Source organism: Phaenicophaeus curvirostris, chromosome 6, assembly GCF_032191515.1.
Source record: "Phaenicophaeus curvirostris isolate KB17595 chromosome 6, BPBGC_Pcur_1.0, whole genome shotgun sequence".
In the NCBI taxonomy this organism is placed as follows: Eukaryota; Metazoa; Chordata; class Aves; order Cuculiformes; family Cuculidae; genus Phaenicophaeus; species Phaenicophaeus curvirostris.
Window position 1 is genome coordinate 1,573,409 of NC_091397.1, and position 14,643 is coordinate 1,588,051.

Consider the following 14,643-nt stretch of genomic DNA (forward strand, 5'->3'; position numbering starts at 1 on the left):
AGATCCAGGAAAGAGAAGCAGGGAGAAAAAGAAAGGGAGAGCAAAGAGGAGAATGAAAAGAAGAAAACAAAAGGAGCAATAAATAGCCCCAAAAGACAAAATGCATCATTGTTTGAAAGTGTTGGATGAGGAAGGAAATAAGTAAGATATGAATGGAAAGATAAGAATGAAAAAGGAGTGGGAATGGTTTAAAGGCAAACCCATCGATGTGGGAGAAAGGAAGAAGAGAGGGAAATAAGCAAAGAAGAAAGAAAGAATGAAGGAGGAGGGGGAATAAAGAGGAGGATAAGGAATTGAGGAGGGAAAGATGGAGAAAATCTGGCATGCAGGGAGCATGGATGAATGGTTGAATGAGTCAAAACAAAAGACAGCCTTACTGTGTTTGGAGAGTAGGAGGAAAACATATATAGATGAGTAATAGCAAGACAAGGGGCAGATTCAGGGGTTCACATCTTTAAAGCCAAAGGGATATTTGTGAGCACTTGTAGACCATGCCCTATGCAGCGTGTTCAGAAAAAGATAACAGTCTTGCTGTTTTTATACCCTGAGATGCTCCTGTGTCTCTGCAATGTGTCTGTGACTCCAATAAGGAGGAGCAAACGTCAGATATTGATGTTTAGGGATATCTCCCCTGGGATCTTACGTTGACTGTCAATTAGTGGTGGTGCAGGGACCATCACCCATTGGAATACTCTTATCAAGATATTGCTGCTCACAGTGACATGAGACTCCCTATTCCGCCAGAAGTAAAAAGAAGACACGAAGATACGTTCACAAGGATTTAGTGGAGGGGAGCTGGCTGTCTGACAAGAAAGGGCTCTGCATGGGGGCACAGGGGAAAACAGGCAGATGTGAAACCCGTGGAGGGAATGATTGCATCTCCACACAACAGATCTGGCCTGGCGTCGGTAGCTGATGACATAGCAAACCTGACTTCTCCAGATGCAATTGGATTGGATGCTAGAGAAAAGGAAAATGAGAGGATTCTTCTAGGATGCACCTTGAGTACTGTGTGCAGGTTTGGGTGCCACAGTATAAAAAGGATATCAAGCTACTGGAGAGTATCCAGAGGAGGCCACGACATTGGTGAAGGGTTTAGAGGGCAAGTCATATGAGGAGCAGCTAAAGTCACTTGGTCTGTTCAGCCTGGAGAAGAGGAGACTGAGGGGAGACCTCATCGCAGTTTATTGCTTCCTCACAGGGGAAGGAGGAGGAGCAGGCACTGATCTCTTCTCTCTGGTGACCAATGATAGGACCTGAGGGGATGGCAGGAAGATGTGCCAGGAGAGGTTTAAGTTAGATGTTAGGAAAAGGTTCTTCACCCAGAGGGTGGTGGAGCACTGGAGCAGCTCCCCAGGGAAGCAGTCATGGTGTCAAGCCTGATAATATTCCAGAAGTATTTGGCCCGTGCCCTCAGCTGCGTAATGTGAATGTTGGGGTTGTCCTACAAGGAGATAAGAGTAGGACTTGATGATCCTTGTGGCTGCCTTCGAACTCAGGTCTTTCTATGATCTGCTTCTTGACACTATCAAATACAACAACTGATAAATTATAAGGTTTACCATACACCCTCAGACTCCTCCACGCTGGGTTTTTTTGTGTGATTATTCTAGTAGGTTATCATTGCATGTCTTCTTACTTGCTAAAAGAAGTTCTTGTTTATCTCAGTGCCCTCTAAATGCAGAACGCTAAATACAATACCCAGGTAGCTAATGAGCAGAACTGCTAATAAGTTCTGTGCTGACCTGAGTATTCCTGAAGAGCAGGAAAGCCCTCAATGCTAACTGTTTCTACAAGGTTTTCTGAACTTTCCAATGTTAGCTGAGATGGAAATATCATGAAAAGAGCATTTGATGTCTCCAATTCCATTCCCTGATTGAATCAGAAAATGCAGGGGAGGAGGAACACAAACATTGCTAATAACAGCAACAACAAAGCTCATCAAACTTGTTCCTGAACTGCAAAACAAATAATCAGGCAGAGATAGGTCTATGTTTGCTTTGACTTTATGTCAGGGACTATAACATGCGTTCCTTTTTATCTCTTTATCTTCCAGAATTTAAGGAAGCATTCTCACTCTTTGACCGGACTCCTAAATCTGAGATGAAAATCACATACGCGCAATGCGGAGATGTCTTGAGAGCTTTGGGGCAGAATCCAACCCAGGCTGAGGTCATGAAGGTGCTTGGCAGACCCAAGCCAGAAGGTTGGTGTTCTCTCTGTTTGTTTTGGAAAAGATGACTCCAAGAATTATTTGTGAAGCAGATGAGGTCTCGGCTTGCTGATGGAAAGCTTAATTGTGAAATAAGAAAGGATGTGGAACAGCCTCTGCAAATCAACAGCAGAAAATTAAATGAGGGGAAAAAAAGATATCATAGTCAATGTAGTTGTATCAAATTAAGGAAAATGAATTAATTTAGTGGCCCTGTGCATCCATGTTGTACAATGACAAATTTTTGCTATGTGAGATTGCTTTGATGACAGGCAATCACCTGTGTTTACTGAGAATGCAGAGACTTTGAAGACATCCACAGAAACAAAGTGATAGACTGAATGTGAGGACATAGCTATGTTAGAGGGTCTGTAATGATGGCAGTGATATCTCCCTTTAGCACCCACCATACACTGGATACCTCTTCAGATCAAAGGAAATCTCTCTCAAACCATATCTACATACATTGCTTCTCTGCCTTTTCCTTCCACTGAGGTGCAACTGACACTTAGACCCTCATTCTACATCTATGATATGCCATGATATGGCCATGACAGGTGGGACCATAGCACCCTAAGATGCTCTTGAAAGGAAAAAAATGAGGAAAATGGGATACACAGCCCTGCTCCGGCCTTATTCACTACAAACCTCCTCTCCTAGTATGGTTTTAAACATCTCTGTGCTCTAGGGCAGCAAAGTAAAGCTGATTTCATATTGGGAATGAGCTTCTCATACTGCCTTCTGCTCAGCTTCATACTTCTGTCTTGCATTAAGCAGCCTTGGGAGTCTAATGGTGTTTTCTTTCCTTGATGTTTGCAAATGTCCCATACAATGACACAGCTATCTATCTATAGAGTCATAGGACAGTTTGGGTTGGAAGGGACCTTAAAGATCATCCAGTTCCACCTCTCCCTGCCATAGGTAGGAACAACTTCCACTGGATCAAGTTGCTTAAAGCCTCATGCAACCTGGTCTGTCTCTCTATCTCTGTATCATTAAAAAATCATATTTCTCTCTTTGCCAGAGCTTTTTCCTATTCTATCCATCCCTCCATGCTTACTGAAGATATTTCTATTCTCTTTTCTTCCCTTCAGCTGGCATTTATTGCCAGAGTTCTTTTACCCTCACCACCTACACATGATGAACGCCCCATGATTAGTTCTCAACTCTCACAAAATCCACAAAACTTTTAATTTCCATCTGTGTCTTTGTAGAGATGAACTCGAAGATGATTGACTTTGAGACCTTCCTGCCCATGCTTCAGCACATTTCCAAGACAAAGGACACGGGAACCTATGAGGACTTCGTAGAGGGTCTGCGTGTGTTTGACAAGGAGGGAAATGGAACAGTGATGGGGGCTGAACTCCGACACGTTTTGGCTACACTGGGTAAGCTGAACCTCTTCTCATGCAGTTTCACCGCTGAGGTCTTTCCCATTCAGCTTATACCATTCTAGGTAACCTTTACAGAATAGTTTCATAAGCATCCTTTTGTTTCCAGTAATGCAAAACAACGTGACAATGCCTGGTTTATAAGTACCAACAGGAAGTATTTCAATCTTAAGAATTAGCTGTTCTGTTTATATTGACATCTCTAAATACAAGAAAGGCATTGAGGGGCTGGAGCACATCCAGAGAAGGGGAACAGAGCTGGGGAAGTGTCTGGAGTACAAGTGCTGTGAGGAATAGCTGAGTGAACTGGGGCTGCTTATTCTGGAGAAGAGGAGGATGAGGGGAGACCTCATCACTTTCTACAGCTCCCTGAAAGAGATTGTAGTGAGGTGGGGGTTGGTGTCTTCTCACAAGTAAGTAGTGATGAGAAGAGATGGCCTCAAGTAGTGCCAGGGGAGATTTAGACTGGATTTTAGGAAAAATTTCATTACTGAAGGAGTGATGAAGCACTGGAATAGCCTACCCAGGGCAGTGGTGGAGTCACCACCCCTTCAGGTGTTCAAAAAGTATGTAAATGTGGCATTTGGGACATGGTTTAGTGGTAGACTTGGCAATGTTAGTTCATGACTAGACTTGATTATCTTAAAGGCCTTTTCCAACCTAAATGATTCTATGATTCTATGAAATCCCTCTCAGATTTTTCCCTTACTTTTCTAGAAATCATTTGATCTCATCCTAAAATCAGTCCCTAATGTAAGACTAATGAGGTGGATTGGATTGATCTCTGCTTAACCAGAATGAAGGCTAACAGTTAAATAGGCACTTAATATTTAGATAATTAAATTAAATGGAATGGATCCTAAGTTTGATTTCACAGTCTTCTTGAACCTCAAACTCCTAGGCAAATTAGATGGTGCTTCTACTAAAAGTTTACTTAGTGAGGACTTGATTAAAAAGTGACTAGAGCCTTCAAGATCTGGCACTTAGAGAAAGCTTATTTTTGGAAGTATGAGTATGTGAACATCATATCATGTGGGTTTCCACATCCATTCTGTCTTTTTGGTTTTTAGATCACATTTTCTCAGTTTACAACTTCAAAAGTAGCTTTCCCAGCAGTCAGCACCACAAAATTAACTGAAGAGAAACTCTGCCTTAATTTCTCTTCTTTTTTTTTTTTTTTTTTAATTCTTCGAGCTGTGCTGTGTAAATACTTAAAAAAGGGGTTTAGGTATTAAACAATTTGCTTTCCACCCAGGTGAGAGGCTGACTGAAGAGGAAGTTGATAAGCTAATGGCTGGTCAGGAAGATGCCAACGGCTGTATTAACTATGAAGGTAGGTAGGACCACTCTGGTCTGAGCAGTGGTTGTGTGCTTGAAGGCTTTGTTGTAATGATCCTGTGAAAGTTCAAACTTGTGGAAGTTCTGATGTACAAAGAAGTGTCCTTTTCCAAATTTTAGACCAATTCAGATGCTATAATTCACCTCTATCTGTTGAAGATGAATGGCTGTGACCCTTTTAGGAGGTGGGGTTGCATATTCTTACTTTGTTTGCCTTTTTAACAAGAAAATTTGCATTAAGTTTTCTACTGCTACCACAGTTCCTTGTTCTCTCAAAAAGAGATCACACGTCCCTTTTGAGACTTCGTTATTGAAAAGCACAATTTTCCCTCAAAACCTCAGCAAAAATTGTTATTCTTAACATCCTATTTGTTGCCTGGAGAATCCTACATTACCTTCCAAAGAACTTTCATTTTATTTCATTGCTGTTGTAGAAAGCCAGAATAGAAGGATTTGGTCATAAGTAAATGGACCATGGTTCTGTCCTGCGTCTTGCAAGCCTACATGCTGCAGGTTGTTGAATAAAACCACCAGCTCCCCAGGGAAGCAGAAATGATGCAAAGCCTGATAATATTCCAGAAGCATTTGGACAATGCCCTCAGACACACGATTTGAGTGTTGGAGTCGTCCTATGCATGAATAGGAGTTGAACTCAATGATCCTTGTGGGTCCCTTCCAAGTCAGGATATTCTGTGATTCTACGATATCATGAATACTCTAGTATGGATCATGAACACATGCTCTTTCTTATACATAGTTGAGTCCTTCTTAAGGTTAACTGGTGACTGACCATTGTATCACCTTGGTTTAGCTTGTCTCACTGAGCCTTTTATGAAAATTTGGATTAGTGGCCTCCTTATATTTATAAATACCACTGATCTGAGCTCAGGGAAACATTTCTTACAAGAGGTTTATTGGTAGAAATCTGTAGATTTTGTCAACCCAAATTACTTATGAACTTAAACTGAATTCAGTGAAATTCACAGTATGAGGTGATTACCAGGAAGGAAAGAAATATTTCATTACTGCAAAATGTATTTTGCCTTTTCCTTTTGAATTTCAAAATTCTATATAATGAATGCTTTTTAAAATGTAGAAAAAGGGAAGCCGAAACTTTTTGAAACAAAAGCTTAATTTGGCTTGGAAATATCTCGCTTTTTTCTAAACCTGAGTTCACTGGGAAGATATGGTCATGATACCTAACCTGGTGACCCACTGTGGATTGTAGAGGTTGCCTCCAAAAGCACCTTCAGTGCCCTCTGACTTAATTCAAACGTTGGGAAGTCTTGAAAACCTTGCAAGATGAGGACCTAGGGTTTCTCATGCCTGTGTACCTTGGAAAGACACTTCCATATGGTAGCCAGGGGTAAAGGATTGAGCAAGTTATGGATACCAAGCTGACATAGCAAGGCATTACTGAGTTCAATGAAAAGAAGTTAATGACTGACCCTTCACATTCTCTTTTTTCCAGCTTTTGTGAAACATATCATGGCTAACTGAATTCCAGGTGAGTCTCTTCTATCCTCATTGAATATCCCGTTATTTTGGTTTTGGCATCTGGGATAGGCTTGAAGAATGTGTGAGAGGCTGATCAAAGAGAGAGAATATTTCCAGCATGTTGTACAGACAAGCAGGACAAGGATAAGTAAAATGTTATTCTCATCCTATCAAATACACAGAAAATCAGTGATGTTAGTCTCCTTTCCCCCACCTCAGGCCTTCACGAACACCAGGGAGGGGCTCTTTACCAAGGATTACAAGGATTGGAGGTGGGGGGGAGTAGTTTTAAGATGAAAAAGGGGAGATTTCAATGACATCTTAGGAAAAAAATATTTTCCTCTGAAGGAAGGGGGAAGGCACTGACCTAGGTTGCCCAGAGAAGTGGTGGCTGCCACATCCCTGAAGATGTTCAAGGTTAGGTTGGATGGGCCTTGGGCAGCCTGATCTAGTGGGTGTTGGAACTGGATGATCTTTAAGATCCCTTCCAACCCAAATGGTTCCATGATTCTATGACATTTTGCTATTGTCTTGTTAATCTGGATGCCTTCATTTTAGAAGTCCAATATAATATATCCTGAAAGGATTTGATTTCTAAAGATCAAGTGCTCATTCCTTTGTGACTGACTGGAAACTTTAAAAGATCCGCATTTTTCATGTCCACTACAAGTCCCTGCTTCTAGATTTCTCATAAAAAAACCGAGGAGGTAGAGTTGTAGCAGGTCTAGAGGAGGACCATGAAAATGATCTGTGGCCTGGAGCACCTCTCCTACAACAACAGGCTGAGAAAGTTGGGATTGTTCAGCCTGGAGAAGAGAATGCTGCAGGGAGACTTTAGAGTCTTCCAGTATTTAAGGGGGCCCAAGGGAAAGCTGGGGAAGGGTTCTTTATTGGGGAATGCAGGGATAGGGCAAGAAGGAACGGTTTAAAGCTGAAAGAGGGGAGATACGTGTTAGTTCCTATGAAGAAATGTTTTCCTGTGAGTGTGGTGAGGCACTGGCATAGGTTGCCCTGAGAATCTGTGGCTGCGTCATCCCTTGAAGTGTTCAAGTCCAGGCTGGATGAGGCTTGAATCTGGATGATCCCTAAGGTCCCTTCCAACCCAAAGCATTCTATGATTCTGTGATAGAATTGAGCTTACTAGAGAAAGAGTGGGCAAAAAATACAAGGAAAGCTAGATAAGAATGAGTAACTCATGCCTACGTTGCTGAACCTACGCTTGCAGAATATTTATTTGCCTTCCATAAATCTGGCTCCCGGCATCTCCCGGCAAATGGGTTGGTTTTACAGGAAAAGACATGAGCTTTGTCCAGCACATCTTCTGGCTTTGTTCAGAAGTGTTCTCCAAACCACAGTGCCATTAAGGGTGTCTGTCTCGCCATTGCAAATGAGCCGAACTTTATTTCCAGTATTTCCTGGTCAGCGTTTATTTCTGCATTCCTGGAATAGATGCCCAGACATTCACCATAATTTATCTCTGTTCAGCTCTTGGGGAAGGACTGATCTGAGAGTTAAACAACTCCATTTATTCTGCGAAGCATGTGATAGACTAGGAAAATCAGTGGCTTCCTTCAGATTTGTTCTAGTTGTTTTGAGTTTTCTTTGTTTTTTTCTTTTTTTTTTTTTTCTTCTGCTATGGTTTAGTTTTTCTGCTCTGTCCTGACCAGGCTTTGGTTTGCTATTGGAGGTACCATTATCACAACACGCTGAGATCTGTCTGCTGTGTGGGTGACTATTGATTACGTTCACTGCCATCCCTGGGAGAAAATTAAGTAGGAGTCACATGCAGGTCTTTGAGACTTTTGTTCCAAGAGACAACTAAACAAAATGTAAACTGGCTAAAAAAGATGATAGAATCATGGAACAGTTTGGGTTGGAGGGGACCTTAAAAATCATCTGGTTCCAACCCCCCTGCAAGGAGCAGGGACATGTCCCACTAGATCAGGCTGCCCACCATATCAGGCTGACTGTTTATTTCTTATTATGATTCACTTTTCTTTCTTAAAGGCATTTAACAACTCTGAACATGCACTCAGTTTTTCAACACTGGTTACCAGTTTTTGATTCCAAAGACATGGACTGGCCCACTGCCATACTGGGTAATCCCATATCTAGTGTGACCCTTACTAGTGTTTTAGGGAGGTTTTCAATCCCTAATCCCATGTGAAATTCCCATTCTGATTCAAAAAGTCTTTCTAGTCATCTAAAGCAACGTCAGCCACCAAAGAAGTGAAGTGAGCAGTGATAAAGCTGACACAGAGCTGGGAGCTGCAGCATAAGGGCCAGCAAGGTATGATCATAGAATCATAGAATCACCAGGTTGGAAGAGACTCACTGGATCATCGAGTCCAACCATTCCTATCAATCACTAAACCATGTCCCTCAGCACCTCATCCACCTGTCCCTCAAACACCTCCAGGGAAGGTGACTCAACCACCTCCCTGGGCAGCCTGTTCCAGGGCCCAATGACCCTTTCTGTGAAAATTTTTTTCCTAGTGTTCAGCCTAAACCTCCCCTGGCAGAGCTTGAAGCCATTCCCTCTCATTCTGTCCCCTGTCCCTTGGGAGAAGAACCCAACTCCTTCCTCTCCACAATGTCCTTTCAGGTAGTTGTGAAGAGCAATGAGGTCTCCCCTCAGCCTCCTGATGGGTTTGAAAAGGGAGCTGAGAGCTTCTGACTCACAGATAACCAACGTGACACTGATTTGCCAATAAGCCATGATGGGCGTCATTCAGTGGTGGCATCTTCCATTCCCTGCTGTGTTGCAGTTGGCGTGTTTAGGGAAAGACAAACATAGTCTTTACCCTTGAAAGGGTGAGGGCCCTTTGCCATAGAGCATAGAACAAACAAATCCCAGAACACTGGGTCTGAACTCAGTGGGAATCTGGATCTGAGTCCAAAAATAAAGTAGTAGCTCATGTTTCTTGGCTGTTCCCAAATGCTAGAGGAAAGCTAGAGCTGTATTCCAGCATAAGAACTTAACTGCATTTTTCCCTTTCCCTTTCCTTTTCCCTTCCCTTCCCTTCCCTTCCCTTCCCTTCCCTTCCCTTCCCTTCCCTTCCCTTCCCTTCCCTTCCCTTCCCTTCCCTTCCCTTCCCTTCCCTTCCCTTCCCTTCCCTTCCCTTCCCTTCCCTTCCCTTCCCTTCCCTTCCCTTCCCTTCCCTTCCCTTCCCTTCCCTTCCCTTCCCTTCCCTTCCCTTCCCTTCCCTTCCCTTCCCTTCCCTTCCCTTCCCTTCCCTTCCCTTCCCTTCCCTTCCCTTCCCTTCCCTTCCCTTCCCTTCCCTTCCCTTCCCTTCCCTTCCCTTCCCTTCCCTTCCCTTCCCTTCCCTTCCCTTCCCTTCCCTTCCCTTCCCTTCCCTTCCCTTCTTTATTGTCTAAGCATAGTTGTTGTGTCTTCTCTGCATTAACTTTTCTTATATCCAGCCTCTCTCTTGGCTTCTCCCCCGGTGCTATGTGCTATATATAACACAGAAGAATCAATTATATCTTCAATTAAGTGACTCTTCCACTGCTTCTAAAGTCCCCCCAAGGTCAATGCTCTGCAGGATTATAGCCAACTATTCTTCCTCCACAGTAGACGTCGCTCTACAAAACACTCCCAGGCTGGGCAGTAGAAGACATTAAGCTTTAACACAGAGACAGAAAGCTGCTTGTGGTCCAGTGATCACTGTAGCATGGAGCAGGGCTGTGGGATACGTGCAATGAACTACATGGACCTCCTGTGAAGTCAATGCACACAACTTTTCCCCTACCGTGCAGCTGAATGTGTGATGGGCGAAGTCAACCTTATCTCATGGGATATCCATATCCATTCATGGGAGCTAATCAAACAGCTCAAAATGCTGGGAATGAGCATATTTAGGAGCAAGCTGGCTGTTGTCTGGAATGTTCAGATACTTAATTTTCTGCATAGACTTAGTCTGACAAAAATACCCTATTTAATCCTAAACCTATAAGCTCAAGTAGTAAAGTGGTACAGCTGGAGGGTTTGTCCATAGTGTATATGCAGAGGTTCGGTTTGATGTCCCACGTGTAGATCCTTGGTGTCTGAGATGTTCTAAGTGTCTCAGATATCCGTGGCCTCATAGATGGGATGTAGAGTCCGCGGCAGACTTGTACCTTCTGGTAGTTGGCAACCAGGCAGGATTCTCTAGGAAATCTCAAGCGACCCCAGGTGCTGAGGTGAGGGGAAGTGAATAGAGCCCCATGGTTTGAACTCATGTGAAATCCTAGAATATGCCATCAGTATTTGACCAGCTGACATAGTCCTCCTTGGCTCCCATCAGACTAAGACACCTTCAAGCAGATGCCTACATGAAAGCAGGTATCTCTGTTTCAAGACCTAAAAGAGGTTCAGTTAAATGGATCATGCTCAGTGATTAACCTCATCTGAAGAAGGGACATAGAAGCAGAGTCCCACTGCCAACACTGAGATGGACATATCTCCCATGAACACTCTGTCACATGTATGTGGATATTCTGAATGTCTTTGGGCTCTCAAATTGCATGAGATGCCTACAGTTCAGGAACTGAATCTTACCTGAAAGCTGTATGTTAGCAAAAAGAAATCCCTGTGTTCAAAAGTTGCTAATGGGAGACTGACCACAGAGAACAGAGTGATAAATGAAGTAGGAGAAACTGTCTAGTCATTCAGGAACCAGACTCTTTCTCTGGAAAGCTGAGTCTTTATCTTATCTTCACGGCTGACAGGACTATATTGCCTCCTGTTCCTGCTTCCCATGTTAATGTCCATCATTTACACATTGAGCGTAAGATCGTGGGGTTGGGACTGACTGAGGATGTTTTGTCATGCTGTGTGATTTCTCTCTGATGTCAGTTGGCATTTTCATAGTGCAGGGACAATCAGCTGCCGGCCTTGCTGTCAATAATTTGAGTACAGATGCATGAGCATGACTGAGGCTGATTCCTGGTGTCGTTGTTTGTTTCTTCTTTCTTCTAATTCTTAAAAATAACTTTATTTTTAGGACAAGATAGGCGCTGAGAAGCCCAGATGCTGGCCTTGGATTTCAACGGATTGGAATGTCTTCTCATTTTTCAGCCCAGATTCCCATTACAGAGCTACAAAATGTGCTGCCCCTAAAGTTATTTGGACAAATGTTTTGGGTTTTTTGTTTGTTTTGTCTTGTTTCTTCATGGGAAGAGGGTGGCCTCTGTGGAGATTCAATACACTCAGGAAATAGAAGAAACTGGAATCTAACCTATGAGTACCTGGGCATTGTCATTTTTTACTGATAGTATATAAATAACAATACAAAAGGGGAAAAAAGATAAGGGAAAAAAGGGGAGTAATTTTTTTTTATGACAAATCAAAACTGCATTCAACATTTAGCCATATCCTTCCCTCCCCTCTCCCTACCCAAGCAACTGGACCTTTCTCTTTGTGTTTATTACAATTGTAAAAAAATAGCTTTAAAAAAATATGGGAGAAAGGAAATTAAACCAATTGTATAAACTTGATGTACGCAAGGAATACTCTTCATCTTTTGAGAAAAATAGTAGAAGTGGAATGTCCAGCAATCAACAACAAGCTGTTCAGTCAAAGCAAAACAGATGTGTACACAGCATTTGTTAAAATGCAGCTCTTCTCCACGAGGATTGCTTCCCATTCCAACCTATGAAACAAGTAAAGTGTCTTTCCCAATGCACAATGGAAATTGTTCTAATATACTTATCTTGGTTCTGTAGCTTTTTGCAGTAAAACATGGGATTCTTTGTCACCTGATTTCCTCATCATTTCTGTGTCTGTGTGAGAGAAGGGGAAGTGGGAAATAAACGCTGTTGGGAAATACCTGAGTAAAGGCAAAGCAAAGCTGAGAAGCGTGAAAAAGCACATGGATTAACCTGGAGCATTTTCTAGGTAACAACAATTTAAAAAATAAAAAAAAAGCTACATCCTCTAGGGGCGAGAAAAGGAGAAACTAGAGGCTGGTATGGCTTGTTAGGAAATAACAAAAAGTCTAAATATATGACTCCCCATTTAAGCACGAGGTATTGTTTAAACAGGCAGCTTGGAAACTTAGTGGAGGGAAGATAATCAGCAGAAGATAATCAGAAGGACATTGTAATACCAGGATGCAAACTGCATAGCAATGACTGAATAGGTCATCCCCACAGAGAAGAATTGCTATGAACGAGAAAACACAAACAAATTACATGGGGATGCGAGCTGTAACAAAATGTTCCATTGAATAACTGAGATGAGAAATCAGCGTTAGAGAGCTGAATGTAGTACCAAGCTGATGGCAATGACAATAAACTGCTAAAAGCAGTTCTAAAGGCTACGGCAGAGGAAGAAGTAGAATGATGCTGATAATGACAGTGATGGCTGATATCCAGACTGGATTAACTGTACACAAACGTGCAAGTAAGAGGCAAAACTAATTGTCCCCGTTAATCACTGAGTCTAGAGAAACCATCTCTTGAGCATCAGTGCTGAACAAAGCCAAGTATTGAACAGACCATTGATAAGGCCATGAGATTAGCAAGTAGGTCTGCTCTAGTGTGCCAGAGGTGGACATCACAGTCACCACCAATGGTCCATCTCCTCAGGGCATCCACTTGCTTTCTCAGCGTTGGCTCCTGTGATTTTCTAGGGTCTAGTTTGTCTTGAGGCAAGCAGCATTTCATAGGCATCTTACTTTAGTCTTATAAATACATATTTGGACCCTAATGATATTTAGTATTGTTTTGAATCAAAGCTGTACAGCAGCTGGACAATGCAGTTCTTTCTCTATTTCCTGCTGGTGCACTGAATCACTTTGGGATGTCTTCTGTCTTCTGGGATACACTTATAAGGGTATCTCAAGTTTAAAGAGTCCTTGAGCTCTAGGACTCCAGCAGCTGAGGAGCACTGTGGGAGCTACGTGGTACCATCTAACTGCTTGCCCTTTGCCATCAGCTGATTTCTTCCTCTACTGCTGAACACAAAGTCACCTCCCTGCTACTACTCAGACTCCTGGTGAGTCCTAAATCTTGCAGAATATCTCACCATATGTTCCCCAAACAAAATCTGTCGTCATCCACAGATGCACGTGAGCCTTTCATCTGGGTGTATGGGTACCATTCACCCATCTAATTGCCGATATCTGTAGAGCTGGTGTCTCCATCTGTCCTAGTCTTCAATGCTTATCTCATTGGCACAGTTGATATCTATACCATGAAGCTCACAAATAATTACTGTTATTGTTGCTTCTGTTACTAAAGTCATGGTTGAAACACCCTCACCACATGAATCCAGGAGATGGGACTTGCACAAGGCTCAAAGCTATTTCAGGAAAACTTGAAGGGCTAATAGTGCTCCAGGCAAGCAGGCAAGTCCTTTGATGGAACAGCTTGAGAGGCAAAGACCATCAGAACAGCACAACCACCTCAGCTGATGTGCACCAGCCAAGACTGAAAGGTAAGATGACTGTCAAAGAGCAACACATGGGGCAAACTGGGCTCACCAGTTGCTCTGTGGAACGGAATGGAATAAAATAACAGCTGTTTGTTCACCCCAAGTGCTTTGACAGGGCTCTTTGAGGAAAGACTCCCTGTGGGTGGCAGAAAGCTGGAGCTGTGCCTATTGCCTTTTGTGACTGAGGACACGTTATTGCTGAATTTTGTTTTCATGAGCACAAGATTCACTCACAAGCAAACTAGGATAAATAAGCGATATCTCTTCCACTCCTCCTCTCCCTTACCCCTAACCCCAAAAGAAAAAAAAACAACCCTCCAACTCTCCTATCTAGAGAATGTTTCTTTAAAAAAAATTGTGGGCAGGAGACATGCCAAGTTTCTAGAAGATCTTTTTATAGCAGTAGCATCTGGCTCTTCGGGAGACTCCGTAGGGAGTTTTGTTGGTGACTTTACATCTGCTGTGGTTAAGCTGCTAATGGACTGGCTGTCTGGACTGCTGCCTGCTCCACTGATTTCTTAGTACCACGCTTTGGTTATTTGAGGAGGTCGAGCCTATTGACTTCTTGCCAGAATTACATAGTACATTCCAGCAGTAACTTGCATTGCGACACCCAGTCCTGCAGAAGGGGTTTCAGACAGAGTAAGGATATTGGCTGGCATTTCATTACGCTCTCCTTAAACCCACCCAAGCCTGGATTAGAGCAGGAGGTGAAGCATGGTGTTTTTTGATCTGGAAGCCAAGAGGAAAGTGAATACTGTAATATTTTTTCAGTGATGTCCGCAAGT

At 42.8% G+C, this 14,643-nt stretch overlaps 1 protein-coding gene across 1 annotated transcript in view; it reads left to right on the top strand.

Moving 5' to 3' along the window:
• The window catches only part of MYL3 (myosin light chain 3), a 39,805-nt gene extending 27,629 nt beyond the window's left edge, over nucleotides 1–12,176 (top strand). The window contains exons 3-7 of the mRNA XM_069859208.1: nucleotides 2,057–2,206; nucleotides 3,427–3,600; nucleotides 4,859–4,936; nucleotides 6,413–6,448; nucleotides 11,424–12,176. Coding sequence (XP_069715309.1) covers nucleotides 2,057–2,206; nucleotides 3,427–3,600; nucleotides 4,859–4,936; nucleotides 6,413–6,441 — 431 coding nt within the window. The 3' untranslated portion in view covers nucleotides 6,442–6,448; nucleotides 11,424–12,176. The remainder of the gene's footprint in view (nucleotides 1–2,056; nucleotides 2,207–3,426; nucleotides 3,601–4,858; nucleotides 4,937–6,412; nucleotides 6,449–11,423) is intronic.
• The last annotated feature ends 2,467 nt before the right edge of the window (nucleotides 12,177–14,643 follow it).